General features: G+C 56.9%; 1 protein-coding gene across 1 annotated transcript in view; it reads right to left on the reverse strand.

Moving 5' to 3' along the window:
* Positions 1 to 19617, reverse strand: part of GRM4 (glutamate metabotropic receptor 4) — a 41484-nt gene that overhangs the window by 13668 nt on the left and 8199 nt on the right. Inside the window, 5 exon segments of the mRNA XM_086627174.1 lie at positions 4652 to 4792; positions 5096 to 5250; positions 7449 to 7494; positions 7497 to 7583; positions 18103 to 18319. Coding sequence (XP_086483300.1) covers positions 4652 to 4792; positions 5096 to 5250; positions 7449 to 7494; positions 7497 to 7583; positions 18103 to 18319 — 646 coding nt within the window.

The raw sequence follows: 19617 nt of genomic DNA on the forward strand, positions 1-19617 counted from the left end.
ATTTAGCAAAAGACACCGATTAATGTAGCACGCTGTTAATTACAGCTAAGAAAGTGTCTCCCATGGGGCGATGCCGCATCGGAGAGCCACGGCCTCTGCACCTCCATCACCGCCTCTGCGGCACGGCCGGGCACCCCGCCAGGCCACAGCTCCTTTGGCAAGAGCAGGAGGGAAGGAGGGTTCCTCGGGGAGCCGAAGGCTCAGCCTTCCCCCTCCGGAGAAGCGGAAGCATCCTAGAAAGCCATCCAAGGGTGTCGAAAATTAATTCTGGCTCCACCGTGCAGAGATGCTCCCTGATGCAAGGTGGGGATTTATGGGGACTGAAGGGAACCAGGACACAGAGCCTGAGTAGCGGGCACAGAAAAGGCACAGGCAGGCAGCAGTTGCTGATCCTCTCCATCCCCACTGCGGGAAGGTGGGATGTAGCCGGCGCTGGACACAGACCTGAGCCGGGACGTCCCCGAGAGCCGCACGCTCGGAGGTCCCTGTGCCAGGACGGAGAGCGAAACGTGCCACTGACAAGATACTAAAGGAAATTGATAGTGAACTGACCAGCAAGAAAAGATGATATCAAGGAGATAAATTTATAGCCCATCCTTCAAAGTTATAAAAATGCTTTTGGACTACGTGGAGATTACTCATGCGAAACCCGTCAAGTTATCCTTTCTTCCAAGTTATTGACAAGGGCTATTAATCTTCTCCCTGAACTTCGAGCTTTTCCCCCATGTTCATCTCTCAACGCACAGACAAGCCACTCTATCTTGTCAAGATAATTACCCATTAAAAAAAAGGGTGCAATAGACTGTCCAGGGGAGCTGAGCCCACGGGGACGTCCCAGCCCTGCTGCCACCCCCGGCACCGTCCTGCCGCCCCACAGAGGCTGCTGAGCCCAGGGGACACACGGGACCCAGGACTCATCCCTTCCCGGCTCCTTGGCTTCCCTGCTGGCACCTCAAATCCCACACAGTTCCCAGCAAGTAACATACAACCCACTGTGATAACACAGGAGGCTGGATTTTCCTCCCAGACATCCCTCTGGTGAGCAGCGTCAGCCCGGCACGGTGGCAGAAGCCCACTCCGGTGCCAAAGCTGTGGCGTGGCAGACAAGTAGAGGTCCCCAGGGCCGTTCATCGGGCACCTTCACCCAGGCCCCAGCTGCTTTTTGCAGATGGGAATTATGCTGGTGCACAACGGGGGCAAGGCGGAGCGGAAAGCCAAGGCTCACGGTGCACATTCCCGACATGGAGACAATAAATCTCCGCTAAACTCGCAGTAGATCAGGGCCACAAAAGGGATGTGACCCCGCTGATTGTAATAGCTGGGTCGTGCATCACTCTACAGGGCTGATAATTAATTTTGAGAGTGTGACGAGCCTCCGCGGTACCCCTCAGAGGATGGACGCAGGTATCTCCTGCGGATGAGTCGGGATTAGCATCAATTCCCAGCACATCACCGGCGCTGGCTTTCAGCAGGAGTTAATCAAAATCGCTCACAGTGAGTGAGCCGGGCGACGGTGTCACCTCGGGACCTCCAAATCTGATGGGTGCTGGCAGCAGCACCCAGCGCTGCATTTTTGGGCTGGTGAGCCCATCCGGGGAGCAGGGACTGGCCCCCCAGGACGGATGCTCCCTGCAAACAGCTGTCTGCAACGAGGGCTTCAGCGAGGCTGGCGGTGCCTGTTCGGAGAGCCGGTGGGTGTGGAGGAAAGCAGAGCAGAGGCATTGCTGGGATGTCCCTGCCTGCTCAGACCTGACCTCGGTCAACAGGAACCTTTTATTATCTTAACTACCAGGCAAGCAGTGCGAATCCTCCCCGGTTGGCCTGGCTGGGGCACACTGTGCTGCTGGAAAACAGCCAGTGTCACAAAAAAAAACAACCCCCTATTAAGAAGAGACCAGCAAGACGCAAAACAGAAAAGGGAAAAGAATATGAGGAACCACAAACAAGGATGGAAAATCGAATAAAAGCTCCTCTCCCCACTGCCCACGTCGCTGCTCTGCGTTAGCAGCAGCCTGGTCAGGTGGAGGTGAGAGCACAGAGAAATCCCCAGCTCTGCTGCAAAGCACAGTTACCATCCAGCCCTGCTAAACCATGGCCACTAATTAGCTCTCCTGGAAAAAGAGTAGCCCACAAGGCCTGGAACCATCCTGCAGTCCCCGTATGGATCACGGAGCGGGGACACAGCCCTGAGCCGTGCCCCGTCCTCCCGTCCTTGCCACCCCATCGGCCCGGCAAACCCGCTGCTGCCGTCGGCTCCTCCGTCTCCATCGCAGCACCCCAGCACCTCCCTGTCTGCATCCACACGTGCGTGAATTATTAACAAAGCAGTGGCTGGAAGGGTCCTTTCCAGCCCAGGAGTGTCGAGGACACAGCCTGGTGGAGGGAGCTTGGAGGTGGGGAAGGATGTCGTGGAGATCCAGCTGCAAAAGCAGCTGGGAAATGAGTCCTGGCCTGATCCTGGTCCCAGCAGGACAGTCTGGGGAGGGAGTGCACAGGTCCTGGTGGGTGTCAGGGTCTCAGGGATAACGTGAGCAGCTGCCAGCAGGAATCATCCCAAAACCTGGTGTCCACTCCAGCCCTCACCCTTCACCTTCCTCCCAGCTCTCCCATACATGAACGAGAGCCATGAGCTCAGTGGTGGGACCCTTTGGTTTGGTTTTGGGGATGCAAAAACAAGCAAAGGCGGCGGCTCTCTGTGCGTGCTGGGCTCTACCCAAAACTAAAGCTCACGGGGCAAGTCCATACAATTCCTCTAGAAAATAGCCCCAAAAGGGAGATTTGCATAAGCCATGCAAAGCAGGAGCGCGTGGAAGCGCACAGGCAGGTTATTTGCTTCATCGTGCGTTATTTCCCCTCTCTGTTCACCTGCCAAGCAAACGTTCAGGAGATAATTTATTTGCTGACAAATTCAGGTAATTTAAAGACAGTTCCTAGGACATTTGCCATGTCGTGGTTTCAGCTGCCTCCACTAATACCTTGGCCCTGAAATATTGCTTGTTTAAACACTACATTACGACGAAGATGAAGAGATCAGCGGTTTGCAGGACCTCCTCATGCATTTCCTGCTGTCGGGGATTTCTTGATGCCATCGGGAAAGAAGAGGAGCTCTCAGCTACCCAAGGCCACAGCCACGGGCAGGGTTTCCTGCGTGCCCTTGCTGCTTACCAAGCTCACAGCTGTGCATCCACCATAAGACTACTTGGGAAAGCTGCAGCACTGGAAAGTCCATGTGGGGACAGAGGTGTCCCCAAATCATCAGCTGAACGTTTGGGAATGCCAGCAAGTGGGAGGACGTGGAAGCACCATCCCTCTTGTCCTTGGTGGTGAAAAGGGGGAAAAAAACACCTTAATCATCAAACTTTCCAGGCACAGCCAGGTCCATCGGCCCGCCAGCATGCCATGGCTTCCACTGACGTCCCTCCCGAGGGGACGGGGACACGTGCAACTGTCCCCAAGTCCTGCCACGTCGCAGCCTGCGAGTCGCCGTGTCGTTATCTGTCTTCAGCCAGTGCCAGGCAGGCAGTAAATCTCTCCCATCTCTCAGTAAACATGTCACCTCCTCCAGTCTCCAACCATCACCTCGGCAGCAGAGCTGTCAGCAAGACAGATCCCCTGGTCGCCTTGTTTACTGCATTAATCCTACACGGCTCTTTTAGCTGGAAATGGCTGAAAATGCACAGCGGGGGTTGAGGAGGGGGCCTGGGATCGGGATCTGCTGGAACAAAGTTCCCCGCCTGGAGCAGCAAAGGGGCACATCAGCAAAGCAGTTTGCAACGAGACACTGGCAAACACCAGTTTGCACGCATTCGGGGCGGTCACCTCCTTTTGGGGCACCCCTGCACCCTGCCATGGGGTGCCCCCTCCCTGTGGGCACGGCCTCAACGCTGGCTGAGCAAGAGCCGGATCCTGATCCTGCACTATCCATTGGCCTCGTTTCTCCACTACCCGCCCCGGCTCAGGTGAGACAGGAGCCGCTTGCACGGGAGCAAGGACGCGCCGGTGGCTTCATGCCTTCCACGGGACAGCGGTGCTTCTGCCAAGCACACAGTGAGAAAGAGGCACTTGTTGAAATGCTGCGAAACAAGGCGGAATTCAGCCCCAAACCCCCAAATCTGGGGGGTTTTGCACTGGCAGAAGACTGGGCAGAGGGAAGGGCGACTGGAAGGAGCATGCAGGAGAGGGAGCAGCCCTCGCACAAACCAGACGTGCTCCACACGCTTCCCAGATCGCATGCAGCATGTCGGGGTGCACAAAAGCATTTTTGTGCAACACTCCTGTCCTCCTTCCTGGCCAACACAAGCCCAGCAGGCACCCGAGTGCCCATGCTGGCAAGCGGCTCTACATCGCCCACGCTCCCCACTCTGTGGAAGCACTGGTGTTTCTCCAGCCTTCCCTAAATTCCCACCTGTCTTTGACATTCAGTCCAAAAAAAACACGCTCACCACCAAGACCACCATGTCCAGCGCATTACTTGCCACATGGCTGCCTTGAGCTGGGCCAGCAGCTCCGGAGCAATAAGGACGTGGCTGAGCTGAGAAAGAAAGTGAAACTTTTCTACCACCTGCTCCGGGCTCTCTGCCATCGCCTTCACATCCCCCCACATCCCGCACGATGCAGCGCCGCTCGCCCATGGCAGCCCCGTGGCTCTTACTGGTGCATTTCTTGATGCTGCTGCCCTTCTTCAGCGCGTGCCGGCTCAGCTTGCAGTGGAAGTTTTCTTCCCAAAACTCAGCAAACCAGATGTTCCGGCGGTTGTTGTCCAGCGTCCTGCTGGAGAAGTAGCGGTCGAAACCTGCCCGGGGAAGAGGAGATGGAGGGGGTGAATCTCTGGGATTGGCAAAGTGATGCTTAACAGGGCACAAAAATCCCAGGCAGATGGAAAGGATGGTCTTGTGAGTGATGGGGTCTGGGGACACGTGAGAGCGCAGTGGGTTTGTGTCCGAGCTGCCACTTGGGCAAAGCTGCAGGTTGGAAAATCCATTCAGGGAAGACTCACTGGAAAACACAGCGTCTATCACAGCCAAAACCTCGTGGCACCAGGGGGAAGAGCCAACCCCGGGGGAGCTGAGGGGGCCCACTGAGCACAGCCCCTTACCTTTGACCGAGACCCGCTTGGGCAGGATGGTGACGGAGCCCTCGGCCACCTCCTCCAGGTGCAGGACCGGGGAGATTTTGGAGCCCCAGCTGTCCGAGCCCATCCAGATGAAGTGTCCCGTCTGGTTCGCCCTCTTGGCCGCCTCCAGCACCCTTCTGCGGAGAGAAGCAACAGGCGCTGGCACTTGCTGGCATCACGGGGCCAGGGCACTGGCTTCATGCCCAGCCCTAGGGAAGCAGGGATGCTGGCACGGGGCAGGGCTCAGCGCTGTTCCCATCTCCTGCTCTGGGCACTCATCGGCACCAGACACCACGCACAACCTGGTGCGTATGGATACACAAGAGCGAACTGTGCTGCTCAGCTCCCGCACCCTCCATCCTCCCCAGCCTGGGCACACAGGCTGCTTCTCCCACCTCATTTGCATATTTGCTGACTGGTAATTGAATTTCCCCCTTAATTACCCAACATTAGGAAAAAAAAAATCAGGTTATGCCGCAGCAGGCAGGAAAAGCAGCAGCACTAGAGAGCGCGCACGTGCTCTCTGCTCCGATCGGCACTGCAAACCATGGGAGAGACCCAGCCAGTGCCGCCAGTGCCCAGGCTAGGGCTAAACTGGGCTCAGCTGGTGCCATTTGGGCAGCTGAGCAGCAGTGGGGAGCTGGAGATGCCACCCATCCTGCCCAGCATCCCTCATCGTAGCCAGATGCTCAGCCCCGCATGCTCCACCAGCGCCAGCCAGCTCAGAAAACCTTAGTGGGTGGGTGGGAGCTTTCCTGGATCCGACCCTCCGAGCTCTTTTTTCCCAGGGCTCGCCAGCCCCTCGGGGGTTTGTGGGGGTCCCCAGCCTCATGGAAGCGGGACCCAGGGCGGCTTCATCTCCCCGTGTCCCCATGCAGCGAGGAGGCAGGTCTGTGACTCACCCCCCGCCGTCGGGAGCTGATCATTTCAAGTCCAGATGGTGTTTGAAACGCATAATAAGGAAAAAAACCCCACAAATCCAACAGAGAGCGGAGACGAGACAGGAAGAGGCAGGCGCGCTCCGGGAGCCGCGGGGCCAGCGAGCAGCCGGGGAGCCGTGCCGGCGCCTCCGGGCTCATCCCGGGCTGCTCATCCCGGGCTGCCTCCAGCTCCCAGCGCATCCTGCCACGAGGAGCTCAGCAAAGCCCCACGTCCCGCTCGGAGCACAAGCAGCATCTCCAGCTGCACCCAGTCCTCGTGCAGGGCAGTATCTCGCTGGGGCAAATCGAGGATGTTCCTGCGAGATCAGTGATTTTCCCCTGATCTGAGCCAGGCAAGAATTTGAGCAACAACCATCCCCAGACCGCCTTGCTCGGCAGCACAGTTTGGGGAGAGGTGGCACATCATCTTCCAGGCTTTCCAGCCCATGGTGGCACAACGGTCAGGCTCACAGCGGTCTCCGTGCCCGGGCTAAACCCACGCTCACCCAGCGTGAGGTGGGTGTGCGTAAACCACTGTTCATGGGATGTAATCCTATTTGGATGGGTAAATGTTTACAAACCCCAGTTAATGGGGCTTGCCATTTACACAGCGAGGTAAATCCCCCGTTTCTCACCACGCGCCCGCGTAAATGTCAGGTTTGCAGACATTTCTATTAAGGAAGGAAAAAAGAAACTTGGAGCGCTCGCACATCTGATGTAAACTGATTTCAAATCGCAGTTTACCCACATTTACATAATGTTTGCTGATTAATAAATTAGATACTTAGGAAATCAGGGGTAGTTCCATGTGAATCATTCTGCTCCATAAACAACGGGAGCTGCAAGACGTCGCTTCGCCTGCAGAGCTGCTCAGCACCTCGCAGCGTGTCCGTATCTCCAGCTCCGCCGCGCAGGTGGAACAGCACTCGGGGGGTCCCCAAAAGGGTCACCCGGACCCACTCCTCTTCCGTGCCAGGGGCTGAGGTGTGAAGCAGCTGGGTCATGACAGCAGGGGATTCCAAAGCCAGTGGAAAGTGGATTTTTCCTCCTTTGAGCTCTGTGTTGCTGTGGTTTGATGGCAGCAACACACCGGACGGCTGCTCTGAAGTCGGCTCGGATGGGTCCCTGCTGCAGACGTGTCCGTGCCGCGATACGAGGCGCATCCTCCCCTCGTGGCAGACGCATCCCTGCCACGCTGCAAAGGCGGCTGCGCAGGCACACCTGCTCCACGTCGCAGACACCTACACCACGTTGCAGTCACATCTGCACGCTGCAGGGCACGGCCAGCTCCTGTTGCTCAGCTCTGACCATTAACATCCCACATCCCGCATCCCGGCCGGCAACATACCCAGAGCACGGATCAGGGTCCCCTGCAGCACCGCCCCCCCCTCCCAGCCAGGCCAGCTCCTCCGCACCTGATATCGTCTTCGTTAGCGAAGATGATGACGGCCCGCGCGTGGAGGTCTCCAGGAGGCGGCGGATGATCTTGTCGAACTCTCCCGGCTTAGGCTCCCGTGGGATCTTGACAGACTGGGCCACGCACACCCCCCCTGTGGCAGAGAGAGCCCCAGCACTGAGACACCCCCACGAGTCCCCATTTCCTGGGAGTTTCTCTCCCAGGGCTCCTCGGCCCCACAACAGGCAAACAAGGATCCCTCCAGCTCACCTGCACCCTCACCACAGCGAGGGGCACAGCTCCATGCCACCTCTGTAGCCCACCGCCCCCAGAGCCCCCTGGCCCCCCCACCCATCCCACCGGGACACATACCCGAGCCCTCCCCTTACGCCTCCTCTCCCCCTCGGCTCAGCCCTCCTGTGCCACCTTCCCTCCCATCCCACATCTCCATAGCTCACCTCTGCCTTCCCCCACCCCTCTCAGTACCCATCAATTCACACCTCGTCCCCCCAACAGACGCACGGTCCCATCCCAGCAGCCCAGAGGGTTTCCAGTCACCTCCAAGCACCAGCCCAGCACTGGGCTGTCCAAAGGGCTCTGCACACACCATGGTCAAATACCGGCAAAAACTGCCCGTGGGAAGAGGAGACGATGGGCTGCAGCCCTGGCATGAGCCCTTCGCCCCCGAGACAGCAGCCTGGCACTGCAAAGAGTTTTATTCCCATCCCTGCAGCACCAACGGAGCTCCCAGCCCAGCTTTCCACTGGGCGATCGCTAAAGCAGCTAATTAAAATTAAAGAGACAAGGGGAAGCTGGCAATTGGAAGAGCCCCCACCCATGGCTGCTGGCTCCCAGCATCCAGCTCCGAAAAGCCAGGGCCCTCCTGCTCCTGCGTTTTTGCAGATGCCAATAAAAAGAGGGATGGGAGAGAAAATTAAACATTGCAGGACCTTCTGGATGTAATTGATGGTCTCAATTTGCATAGTAAATGACACGGCTGATACCTCGCCTGCCACTAAAAGATCCCCGCTTAAGCAAAGGTCAGAGTAATTAGCACACCCTGGCACGGAGAGATTTCCCAGCTCATGGCCCTGGAGAGGAGCAGGGGGAGGACGGGATGGGAATGGGGACAGGCACCGAGGTGGCGGCCTCTGGGACAGGAGGGTTCGCCCCCTCCCACGGGGCTGGAGGAAAATTGGGGTAATTTGGCCCCTTGCAGCCAAACGACAGAGAGGGGGATCCGATGGGCGCTGAGCGCGCAGCAAGGGAGGTCGCAGGGATGGGGATAATGGCGTCCCCTGGCAAACACCCGCTGCCCAGCCGCAGAGAGGGGGTTTTTCGGGTTTTTGTTGTTTGGTGGGTTTTTTTCCCTATGGTAAGAAATTGGGCCAATTTGCTGTTTGTTTCCCATATGGGGAGCCAGATGGATGGAGAGGAGGGAGTTGGATAAACAGACTCCCGGACAGACAGATCAGCCAGGCGAGGCGGGCAGCAGCAGGCAGCGCCAGCAGGACAGGCACGTCCACGGCTGGAGGGTGCTCGGCCGCGGTCACTGCCGAGCCCCCAGCCAGGCCAGGGTGGCACTGGCTGTGCCACCAGAGACACCGGCTCCGGCTAAGGAGCCAGTGGAGCTCAATTACAGTTTCCATGGCAATAAAAGGAGAAAATCCAACAAAAGCAGCAGTTTGCAAACACAGGAGCCTTCCAAAAGCCCTGGCGCAGTCGGGCAGGTGCGGGCACACACGAGTGACGGCTCAGGGCTGGCACCAGCACACACCCGTGTGCCACCGGGCACCAACACCACAAAGCTCCCATGACGTGTGTCCCACCGCGACATGTGCCCCTGCACCATGGGTGCCCGTGAGTATGTGGCACAGGGACATGGGGGTTCCGGGCACGTACACAGCAGCTACACCAGCAGCCCCTTCCCAGCCTGGCCAGAGCAAACCCAGCTTCCAGACTTTCCTGGGATAAGGCTTTGCATTGGGGTCCTCCACAGGTGTTTTATTCCCCTTGCCCCAAGCAGCGGCTTTGAGCATCCCCAGGATCCTGTGGCACTTGCAGGAGCAGCGAGTGGCTTTGGGTGAGCTCGTGGCAGGGACCATCTGCTTGTACACATGGGAAGAGGGGGTGGCAGAGGAGATGGGCCCATAAATAAATAAGAAAGAAACTAAATCATGGTAATTCAGAAATGACCAAGTTACTCGACAGCTCTGTTAAATCAAATTAATGAGGAGCGTAACAAAAAAGGGATATGGGCAATTAGGACGTAACGAGAAACTTATTAACGCAGCGGCTGGAGAGCGCAGAGCACGTGAGCAGGATGTGGCCAAGCCAGTGAGAGGGGAAACTGGGGACAGGGACCCAAAAAAGTGGCTGGATGCTGGAAGAAAACTGCCCCGGGGATGGGCACAGATGTCTGCAAGCCCCAGCTGCAGCGCCTGGCCCCTACGGTTCGGCTCACTGGGGCTCTCCAGGCTTAAAAATAACACAAAGGTAAAAGCCCTGGGAGGGTCTGGGAGCCCCACGTTCCTGCAGCACCCTCCTCCAGCCCAGGCACTGATGCTGGCAACGCTGCTTAACGTTTTATCTTCTTAATTAATTAAACCTTCTTAATAGTGGAAAAAAAGAGGTCAAGGAGGTGGCTGGGGGGGCAGAGCTGCACGTTTCGGGGCAGCCCCGCTCACCTCCAGCAGCCCCAGCTCCCAGCACCTGCATTATTCATGGCCCCCGGGCACTGCGACGGGCAGAGGGATTTGCCAAGCGCTGCTTCCACCGTCTTCGCACAAAAATCCATTTAGTCAAAACGCTCCTTTAAAGCAAGAAATCAAAGTGAGGAGGCGGCGGCGATGGGGAGGAGGCAGCCACTCTCCCTCCTCCGGCGGGACGGCACGGCATCACTCCCCAGTTTGGGCCGAGGTCTGACTCCAGGAGAAGGCAGGAGGTGAGGTATTTCCCTTTCCTCTCCCAGCTTTGGAAAAGGACCAAAGAGGAGCAGGAAAAAATGGGGAAAGCCTCCAGAACCAGCGCAGCATCCCACAGCCAGCTGCTGGAGACAGACACCTGATTTCAGGATGCTCAGGTGAGATCCTGTGCTCACCATCACTGACGGATGGCAGCGCACGATGCAGGGCGCTTGCAGCAAGAAACAACCTTGAAAACCCAACTTGAGCCTGTTTCCAAACCTCATCCCACTTCCCATGGACTGGGCCAGCAACCAGGCACCTGGAGCTGCAGCCCCAGGGTCCAGGAGCACCAGAGCTGCTTTTGGCTCCCAGCTCGAGCTCCCGCAGTGGTGCCAGCCCTGTCCCACGGTGGCAGAGCTGATGGCTTTGCAGGAAGGTTGGTGGAAAGAGCCAAGGATGAAATTTTCAGCAGCCCACATCCAGGGAAGGAGAGACCAAGAGAGAGTGAAATGGTGGCATGTAATTACAGAAGATGTCCAGGCATGCCCGGCGCTGCCGCTTGCAGCCCTTTCTCTGCCACCTCTCAGAGCTCACTGTAACGAGCCCACCCCGGTTAATAAGCGGCGGCCGCCCCATCCCACCAAAGGAGGTCTTGGTGCAGATGCTCATCAGAGCAAGAGGGAAAATCTCCCGTGCAAACCAGGACGTGCAGCGAGAGCAGCTCTGCAACGAGAAGGGTTTGCCACAGGGCTCACCCTCCGGCAAACAACCCACCCTCCTGCCAGGAGAGCCAGGCCACTGGGGACTCATCTGCACCCAACTCCCACCTTGGCCCCGGGGGCAAGACCATGAGGGTCTGGACCCAAAAACTTCCCTCTGAGCATGTCACCCCCACCCTGGGCAGGGCAAAGCCCTCGGGGAGCAAACTGCTGCCTGCCCCCGTCCTCCAGCACGCAGCTGTGACCGTGTCCCTCCCACCAGCATCACCCCCAGCCCGGTGGGATCTCGGCCCCCCCACGGCTCTGCCAGCCGCTGCCCGGGGGCCCCGGGGACTGTCCTCATTAAGGCAGGTTAACGCGTGTTGTCAAACACAGGTCAGGGCTTAATCTCCCCCGTTACGGGCTCGGTGGGAGCGCAGCCGCTGCGGGAAGCACGAGGCTGAAGTGGCCTCTTGATTGCAGGTAGATAATCAGCTTTTGCTGCCGCTAACAGACACCATCAATCAGGGAGCGATCTGCCGGCGCTCCCGCAGAGCCGGCGGCTGCGAAGCACGGCCCTGGTGGGTTGGAGAAGGGGGACCCAGCTCAACCGTGCTGGCAACAGCGACGTGCTCCCCGGGCAGCCCTGGGCACGGGAGCAGGCTCTGCCCAGCCTGGCTTCTGTAAGCAGCACCTGCACGGCTCCCCTGCGTGTTCCCGGCATTCCCTTCCCAACTCCAGCCGTCTAACGGAGATTCCCAAGCCCAGAGTCTTAATTGGGAGTAGCTGGCTGCTCCCCTGCCCTGGAATTCATTATTCATGTCACTTCAAAGCCTCCAGAAACTGACTCATTAGAGGAGAAGTCATTAGAGACGTGGCTCTGTGGCCTCGAATAGGCCACGCTCCTGTGCCATCGCAGGACCGGTGTGCTTTGGTCTAATCACAGAGCACAGGATGTCCTGCACAGGGCGAGGGTTCGCACCATCCATCCATCCATCTGTCCGTCCCTCCATCCCTCCATCCCACCTATCCATCCATCCTCAACACAGCAGCAACAAGTGGCTTTGCAGTTTGGGGACAGCTCCCTACACCCATGGTACCCGCACACCGGCCAGGCTGGGGAGAGCGGTGTGTTGGGAAACGGCGCTGTGCCACGGCACAAGCCAAGGGAGAAGGGCAGCACCAGCGAGCAGCCCCAGCTCCCGTCGCACGCGGCTCTCATCCCTCCTCTGTTGTGGCAGAGCCCTAATGAGAGTGATACCCGGATTAACCGGCACGAGGGCTGCGATATCCCACGAGTCCCTGTCCTGCTGCTGGAAAAGCACCTCCGCTACCAGCCTGGGGACAAAGGGAGCATCGCTCTGCAGCCAGAGGCTTGAGTTTATTCTCTACAGCAGAGATCCCCACCCATCACGTGAACTCCAGGAGCTGGGGCCTGAAGTGCCAGATGAGTCCTGAAAGCAAAGACAGCTTTTCCCTTCAGTTATTATGATGATTTAGCTCATCCCTCCCAACCCGAGCCCACATTATGGAAGACACACACGCTCTCCACTTCACCAATTCCCCAGGGCTGTGTCTCCCATCTCCCCCAGTCTCGGACCAGACCTCACTGGGAGCTCTATGGAGGCATCGGCATTTGCCTGGCACAACCCAGCCCAGATCACCAGCCCAGGCCCCCCACCAAAACACACTGAAAACATTAAAGAGCAAGGTGTTGGCTCGGGCTGCCTCCAAAGCCCAGGTTTGGGCTCCAAGCCAGAGCCCACGCGCCAGCCTTGACCACAACTAATAACTCCTCTTTGTCCGGCCCCGCTCGCCTCCCTCCCTGCTCCCACCGCACAAAGGGAGCGATGCGGGATGGGAAAACAAGGAGTGGAGTGGAGAGGCGAAGGCAGTGTTATTTACAGCAGCAAACGGGGCAAGCCTCGGGGCTGGAGGGAGCATTTTCCCAGCCCAGCAGCCTCAGTTCAGCTCCAGCCCCCCCTCCCCAGTTCAGCTCTCTTTCCCCCCAGTCTCAGCCTGTAGGACACTTCACATCCACCAGCAAACAGCTCGAGGGCAGGGAAGGTTTTCAGGTGGGGAAACTGAGGCACGCTTCCCTTCAGGCTGTATTGGGACGTACAGTGTTGATAGCAAGAAAAAGAAAAGCAGCAGTGGGGAGGAAAGAAATAGGAAAATAAGCCAGGAAATACGTTTTGTGCCTCCAAGGAGCCTGCAAAGAGTTTAAGAGCAAAGTGGTGATGGCAGCAGAGCCTCGGTGACCAGATCTGTCTCTCTGGCTGCCCTGTCCAGCACAAAGAGTTGCCACATCCAGCAAGAGCTGGTGCTGATTTTTGGTCAGGGGGTGGGATGACAGAGACCAGCACAAAAACTCAGGGGGTGGGTATAACCATTATTTTGGCCCGTGGGTGCCAAGGACACTTCCTGAGCCACACTGTGAAAGGACCCACTCAGGGATGCTCCATTCAAGTCCCACAGGGAAAAGAGATGCCACCTCCCTCGGTGTCATCGCCAGAAAACACCTGCAAGGAAAGATTCACCCAAAACCCAGCCTTCCCGCAGAGCGGGGACCCTTCGGGCTCTCGGCATCGTGCCACGATAAAACATCCAGCTGCGTGCTGGGAGGATTTGGCCGCGGAGCCGAGACGCCGGCAGCGAGCACCAGCCCTCCGGTGAGCGCGGCAACCGAGTGCTGACTGCACAAGAACAGGCGTCCTCGGGGATGAAGGCAGCCAGATCGCCAGCCCTGCTCTGCCCAGCCGCTCGTCACACCTCACCATCACCGGGATGAAGGTCATTCTCTTCTACTCCTGCACGCTTTGCTGGGGGGGAGAAATCTCCCTGCAAACAGCAGCGGGAGGTACCGGGGCAGGTACCCACCAGCAGCATCCTCCCGTCCATCCCAGCTGTCCCATAGGGACAGCATCCTTGAGGTGTAGGACAGGACGATCCCCAAGGCCAGCAAATAACTAGGATTAGCATCCTGCAGGTTTACATATAGAAATCTGCTGTGAAGACATACTCGGTGCTTGGTCATGCCTTAAGACTCAGGAGCGGCTTTTTTGGGGGTGACATCCTGATGCATCAACCAAAAGTAATGAGCCCGGCTGAAACCAGAAAGAGACAGCCACGGGTGTCACATGGGGATGAACAAATGCATCACAAATATATATCAGCCTCTTAACTAAAAATATAGAAAACTCAGCGAAGGATGAAACAATAGAGGGGGGAAATGACAGTGTAAAATTGATCCAGACACATGACTAAGGAGACTGCATTTGGCTGGAAATATTGCCCTCTCCACAAAACTGAGCGCTGCACATTACGACGCATGGCATAACATGCCGCACTCACCAGCTAAATTACATAAACATAAATCTAATTCTTCATCTCCAAGAGCTCGGCGACAGCAGAGATGTCAACACACACGGAGCCAAAGGACTGCGGACGCTCTGCCCCGCCACCAAAACGATGCCAGGGATCAGGCTCAGGGAGATGCTGTACAAGAGGAGATGGAGGACGCTGGGGACACCCTGCTGCTGGCCCTGCCTTCCACCTTGGTGCCTTTGCAGGATGCTTTTGGGGAGCAGGATGCTTTGGGGGAGCGCTTAAAACACTTAAAAGCAGCCAAGGAAAATTCATCCTTTGCAGGCAGAACATCTTTGCCATGCTAGCACCCAAAAACTCATTGCCCTAGTGAATAAGGACTGTCCAGACACTGGTGCAACCAACTGCAATCGCCAGAGTAATTGCAATATATAAAATATACCGCCCTGCCGGGTCAGTCTGTCTTGGCAGCCTGGGGCCAGACCTGGCTGCAGGGCACGCTCCGGGGTGACACATGGAATAACCCGTCCCTGGGGCGAGTTTCTGCCCCCGGCACCGGCGGAGGGGGTCGGTTTGCGCCTCGAGCAGCAACGCTTTCCGCTGCGACGGCGAAGGCTTCAACGCGAGGCTTTGCTAAAAATTGAAACTGAAGGTCAAGTTGATAATGCATCAGAAAGCAAACAGCTTGAATGCTAACTGCTAACTACAGCAATGAGCGTTACTGCCTGATGGAAATAAAAACCGACTCCGAAGACTCAGGCTTGGCATGAAAAACGAAGCGGAGCACCGCTCGGGAGGAGAGGGGGGAGATGCTCACCCTGATCCCAGGGTCGGGTGGGAAATGGGAAACCCACCCCGGGCAGAGCAGGCGCTGCCCCAGCCGCTCTCCATCCCGCAGGGACAGGGGCTGGCTCTTTCCCCCTGGCATAAATACCCCAGCACGGGTAAACTCCGCCACTTGACAAACTACGGGCAAGCCCGACGCAGAGGCCAAATCCGGAGTCAACCCACAGCCCTTTTACATCACTTCGACAGGCTGGAGGCACCCTGAAGCAGCCATAAATCGCAGGACCCTTTACGCTGCCGGAGAAGTGCAAAGGAGAGCTGGGCGTATACACATAGGCTATAAAAGAAGGGACGGATCCTTCACCAGTTCCCAGCAGCTCCGCACTGGTGTAAAGCCTTTTGGTGCCAGCGGAGCCGTCCCTGTTTATGGAGGAAGACAGAAAGGTGAAGCAGGCGCAGCCCAGCTCTTCCTCCAACCTTGCAGTTGCCACCACGGGGGGCAAGGCTGGGGGATTTTCAAATAAAAAAAAAATAAAAGAAAAATAATTAAAAAAAAAAAAACACACACACATTCTTGGTCCAACTGCTCTGTTATTCACGGCTGCGGAACTAGATGATCTTTGAGGTCCTTTCCAACCCAAAGCATTCCATGATTCTATGGGCCAAGGAGTGATGCCAATCCCTGGCGCTCCCTCCCAGGGGAGATGCTTTAGGGAGCAGCTCGGAGCCCACCAGGCACCCAAGGGAGAGCCACTTCCCCGGGGCCCCGCACTCAGGCTGATATACAGCAGCTCTTGATTTATAAATAAAATAAATCGGAGCGGGGAAGCGGCACTACTGCTGATAACACACGGGGCTGCACTTACGCCGCTGTTATGCCGCAATTACAGTGGAATTATGCTTTTTGATAACTAAATTATCACTAATGCACATAATCGTTGGGTGATGTGGATACACAAATCACAGGACTGCCTCAGCCCTGGATTAACACGCCTGCGTTCCGGCTCCGTGTACCCTCGTTTACCCTGCAATTACGCCGGCGTATCATTAACCATCTGGTTAGAGGAGTTCGCCGTCACCACAGGTAGCTCAAAGAAGAAGCGCTCGCGCTGCTGTGGGACCACCAGTCCCCACCACCACTCCTTACTGGTGCTTAATGGAGAAGGATCATGGGTTCAAATCGTGCCTGTGCATCAACCTGCTCCTCTTGGCCATGTGCAGCCCAGCACCTGGACCCCCCAGGGGGGCAGTGGCCACGGATGGGGTGACAGAGCATCCTCCGGCCACGCTTGTTGTGGGATAAGGGCACAACAGGGCCAGGCGTGGACTAACGAAGATGCTTAACCCAGTATTACTGTCACCTCTCCATGTCACCCAGTGGTCCCATCAGCCGGATGCCCAGGGCAGGGCTGATGGGACCACTGGGTGACATGGTGCTCAGCCCGAGGTGGGCAAGGAAACTCCCTTTTTAGAGCACAAAAACACTTAAGATAATACATAATGCCCCCCTCAACCTGACAAAAGGCTGCTTTCCCTTATTCCCCCTGTAATCAGATGAAAATCTCGTTATCGCCTCTAGCCAGACCGTTGTGGGGTTAGCAGACACAGCACCCACATCCCACAAGCATCACAACCCACCTCCTCCCAAGCTTCCCCACGTGCTCCTCCTTGCCCAAACCCCAGTCCCGTGGAAAACATTCTGCTTTTCAAGTTAAAAATCCTGAAGAGCAGATTCCAGGTTGAATCCCCAGATGGGTTTCTCGGCGTATTAAAAGCACAGCCGGTTCCCTGTGCCAGGGCGCGCAGCGCGCGAGACGGAATTAATGCTGTTCCTATTTATAGGGCTTTGATTAGGAGCTCATCACCTAGAAGTTTTATTCCTTTTATCCATTTATAAGGCCATAACACAGTTTGACTGGCTCCAGATAGGCCGGTGTCCCACCGATTTTGCCAGAACTTAATGTGCCATTCAGATACAGTTAAGCCAGTAATAGGCAGCAGCCTGTGCACTGCGGGGTTTTAACTGCCTCGGAAAACACTCTTTAGCTCCTGTTTCGCCCCGTGGCACGTGATGCTGCGGAGACGAAGTGATGCCAGAGCCAGGAGGGACCCCGGTGCTGTGCCTGTCCCTCCACGGGGTCTCGAGGCAGCTCCGGGCTCATGGTAATAGCACCCATGACAGCAACACGCGGGGGGTCCTCACCATCCCAGCCAGCCCTGGGATCGATGCTCGGCCACCAGCTGATACCCACGAGCTCCTCCGCTCCTCCCGAAGCTGCTAATCCCCCCTAAGCATCCCAGCGCTCCCGTCAGCAAAACGCTTTCTGGCTCCAGACAAATCCTCCCAAAGAGTTTTGCTGAGCACGGACTTTCCGCCTGTCCAAAGCCTATAGACAAGTTAAAGCACCTGCCCTCGGGGATAATTCCACTAAAATTGGGTGAAGCGCACATCGGTGCCAACTTTATTTTCTATTAAAACCTGGGAGCATTTGTAAAAGTCTTTTCTTCTGGAATGCGCCCAGCACCGTGGCTTGGCTGCGCAGGGAGGCGGTTAGACCGGCTCAGCAGCCGCAGACCCAGCAGATGTGAGGTCTCCTGGTGAACAGGGAACAGGATCTCGAGATGTTTTCTGAAAGGAGCTGGCAGCAATAAAGCAGCCTGCCCTGCAGAGGCAGCTTGGAATTGCTGGTGCCGATCCTTGCTGGAGAGCTTGGATCCTTGCTGGACACTACGTTGTCCTTGCAATCAGCAGGGCCGCCCCAAAACCTGCACCGCCCCAGAACCATCCCCCAAACCGTGACATCCACCCCTGTTCATGCACCACAACGACAACCCAGCTCAGGCCAAGAAGCCCAACCAGATTGATCCCTCCATCCCCATCCATTGCCTTTTCTCCTCCATCCCCAGCTCCTCCAAAGACCATTCCGAGCCCCCATCCCAAGAGAAACTCACTCACCATCCTCCCTGGACTTCTGGATGAAGGCCTCCACGCCACTTTCACCATAGCTGCCCTCAGAGGCCAAGGTGGAGACGTAGTTCCACTTGAGGGCTTTGACGATGTCCACCATGGCTTGGGCCTGGTAGGTGTCAGACGGCACAACGCGGGAGAAGAAGTCGTAGCGACTGTTGTCACTCAGGTCTGGTGCGGTGGAGGCATAGCTGATCTGGGGGATCTGGGAGGGAGAAAGACAAAGCGTCAGGAGAAAGAGGTGATCTTCACCCCACTGCATCACCCTCATCTTGCCCACACTCCCAGAGCTCTGCTCTGTGGGACAGGGATGTGAAAATCAAAGAAGATCATGGATCAGGTGCCACCAGACAGACATAAGATGCTTCACAGCACCCAGAACCAGCAACTCATGGAGAGGAGACCACAAAGTGGAGGGTGATCAGCTCTACTGGGTCTTGGTAGTAACCCAAAGGCTTTATCTAGTGATTTCCATCCATAATTGGGTACAGGAGACACAAAAACACCCCAAGATATGCCAGGACACACATCTCCTCCATGCCCTCCAGACCAGTCTAAAGCCACACACACCAATGTCTGGGAAGGAAGAAAATAAAACCATCGGAAAATGCAGAACTGCTGCTTTACATTTCTGCCTGTGGAAGCACCTGGCTCAGCAGAGCCCAGCAGGTCAGGAGGTTTCCAGGATCTCCTGAGGAAGAACAGAAACCAGCCCCAGGGCAGAGCAGCCACCAACGAGTCTCTTTGAGGTCCACTGAGGAGCTGGGGAGCCCTAGGCTTTGCAGGGAAAGGTTCAGAGCATCCCAAGCTCTCATTTCTGCATGTAACACCCCTGCCTGCCTGCTTTGATCTCCATGGGTGCCGGTCAGCATGAGCTGTGGGTGCCTCTGGGTGTTGCCTGGGCGAAGGGGACCAGCACCATCCAGGCAAAGCAGGTACCAACCCTTGGCCACACAGGCTGGCTCAGCCCCTGGAGACATGGGGGCTTCGGGACCTCCTGAAGCTCAGGGACACCCAGCAGGACCCCAGAAGGGTTTCCTAAGCTTTGGATGTGCCTGGCATGGGTGATGCCAAAGGGAAAACCTTGCTCCTGCCCCAGACAGCACTGCTAAAGCCACCCTTTGGCCTCCCGCCCCAGGAAGGACAGATCTGACCCATCTCGCCAGGTCTTGTCCACCCAAGCCATAAACAAGCCCTTTAAATTATCCGGAGCTGCCGCACCTCGCGCAGCACATTAGGATGATTTAGCACCGCGGGATCATGCGATGCTTAACACTTACACAGCACTTCGCATCTCCAAAACACACCACAGACCTTAATGCAGCTTAAAGATGGAAAAGGATTATTAAATTATCAAGCCCAGGTTCTCCCCACCAGCCTGAAGCTCCCAACCAAAGACATCCCAAACACCCAGACAGCCCCATCCATCATCCCCTCAGCCCACACCCGAGCAGGTACCTATCTCAGGTGCAGCTCAGCACATGGCACAGGGTGGCAGAGCCC

The sequence above is a fragment of the Tauraco erythrolophus genome, chromosome 27 (assembly GCF_009769465.1).
Source record: "Tauraco erythrolophus isolate bTauEry1 chromosome 27, bTauEry1.pri, whole genome shotgun sequence".
Taxonomy (NCBI): domain Eukaryota; kingdom Metazoa; phylum Chordata; class Aves; order Musophagiformes; family Musophagidae; genus Tauraco; species Tauraco erythrolophus.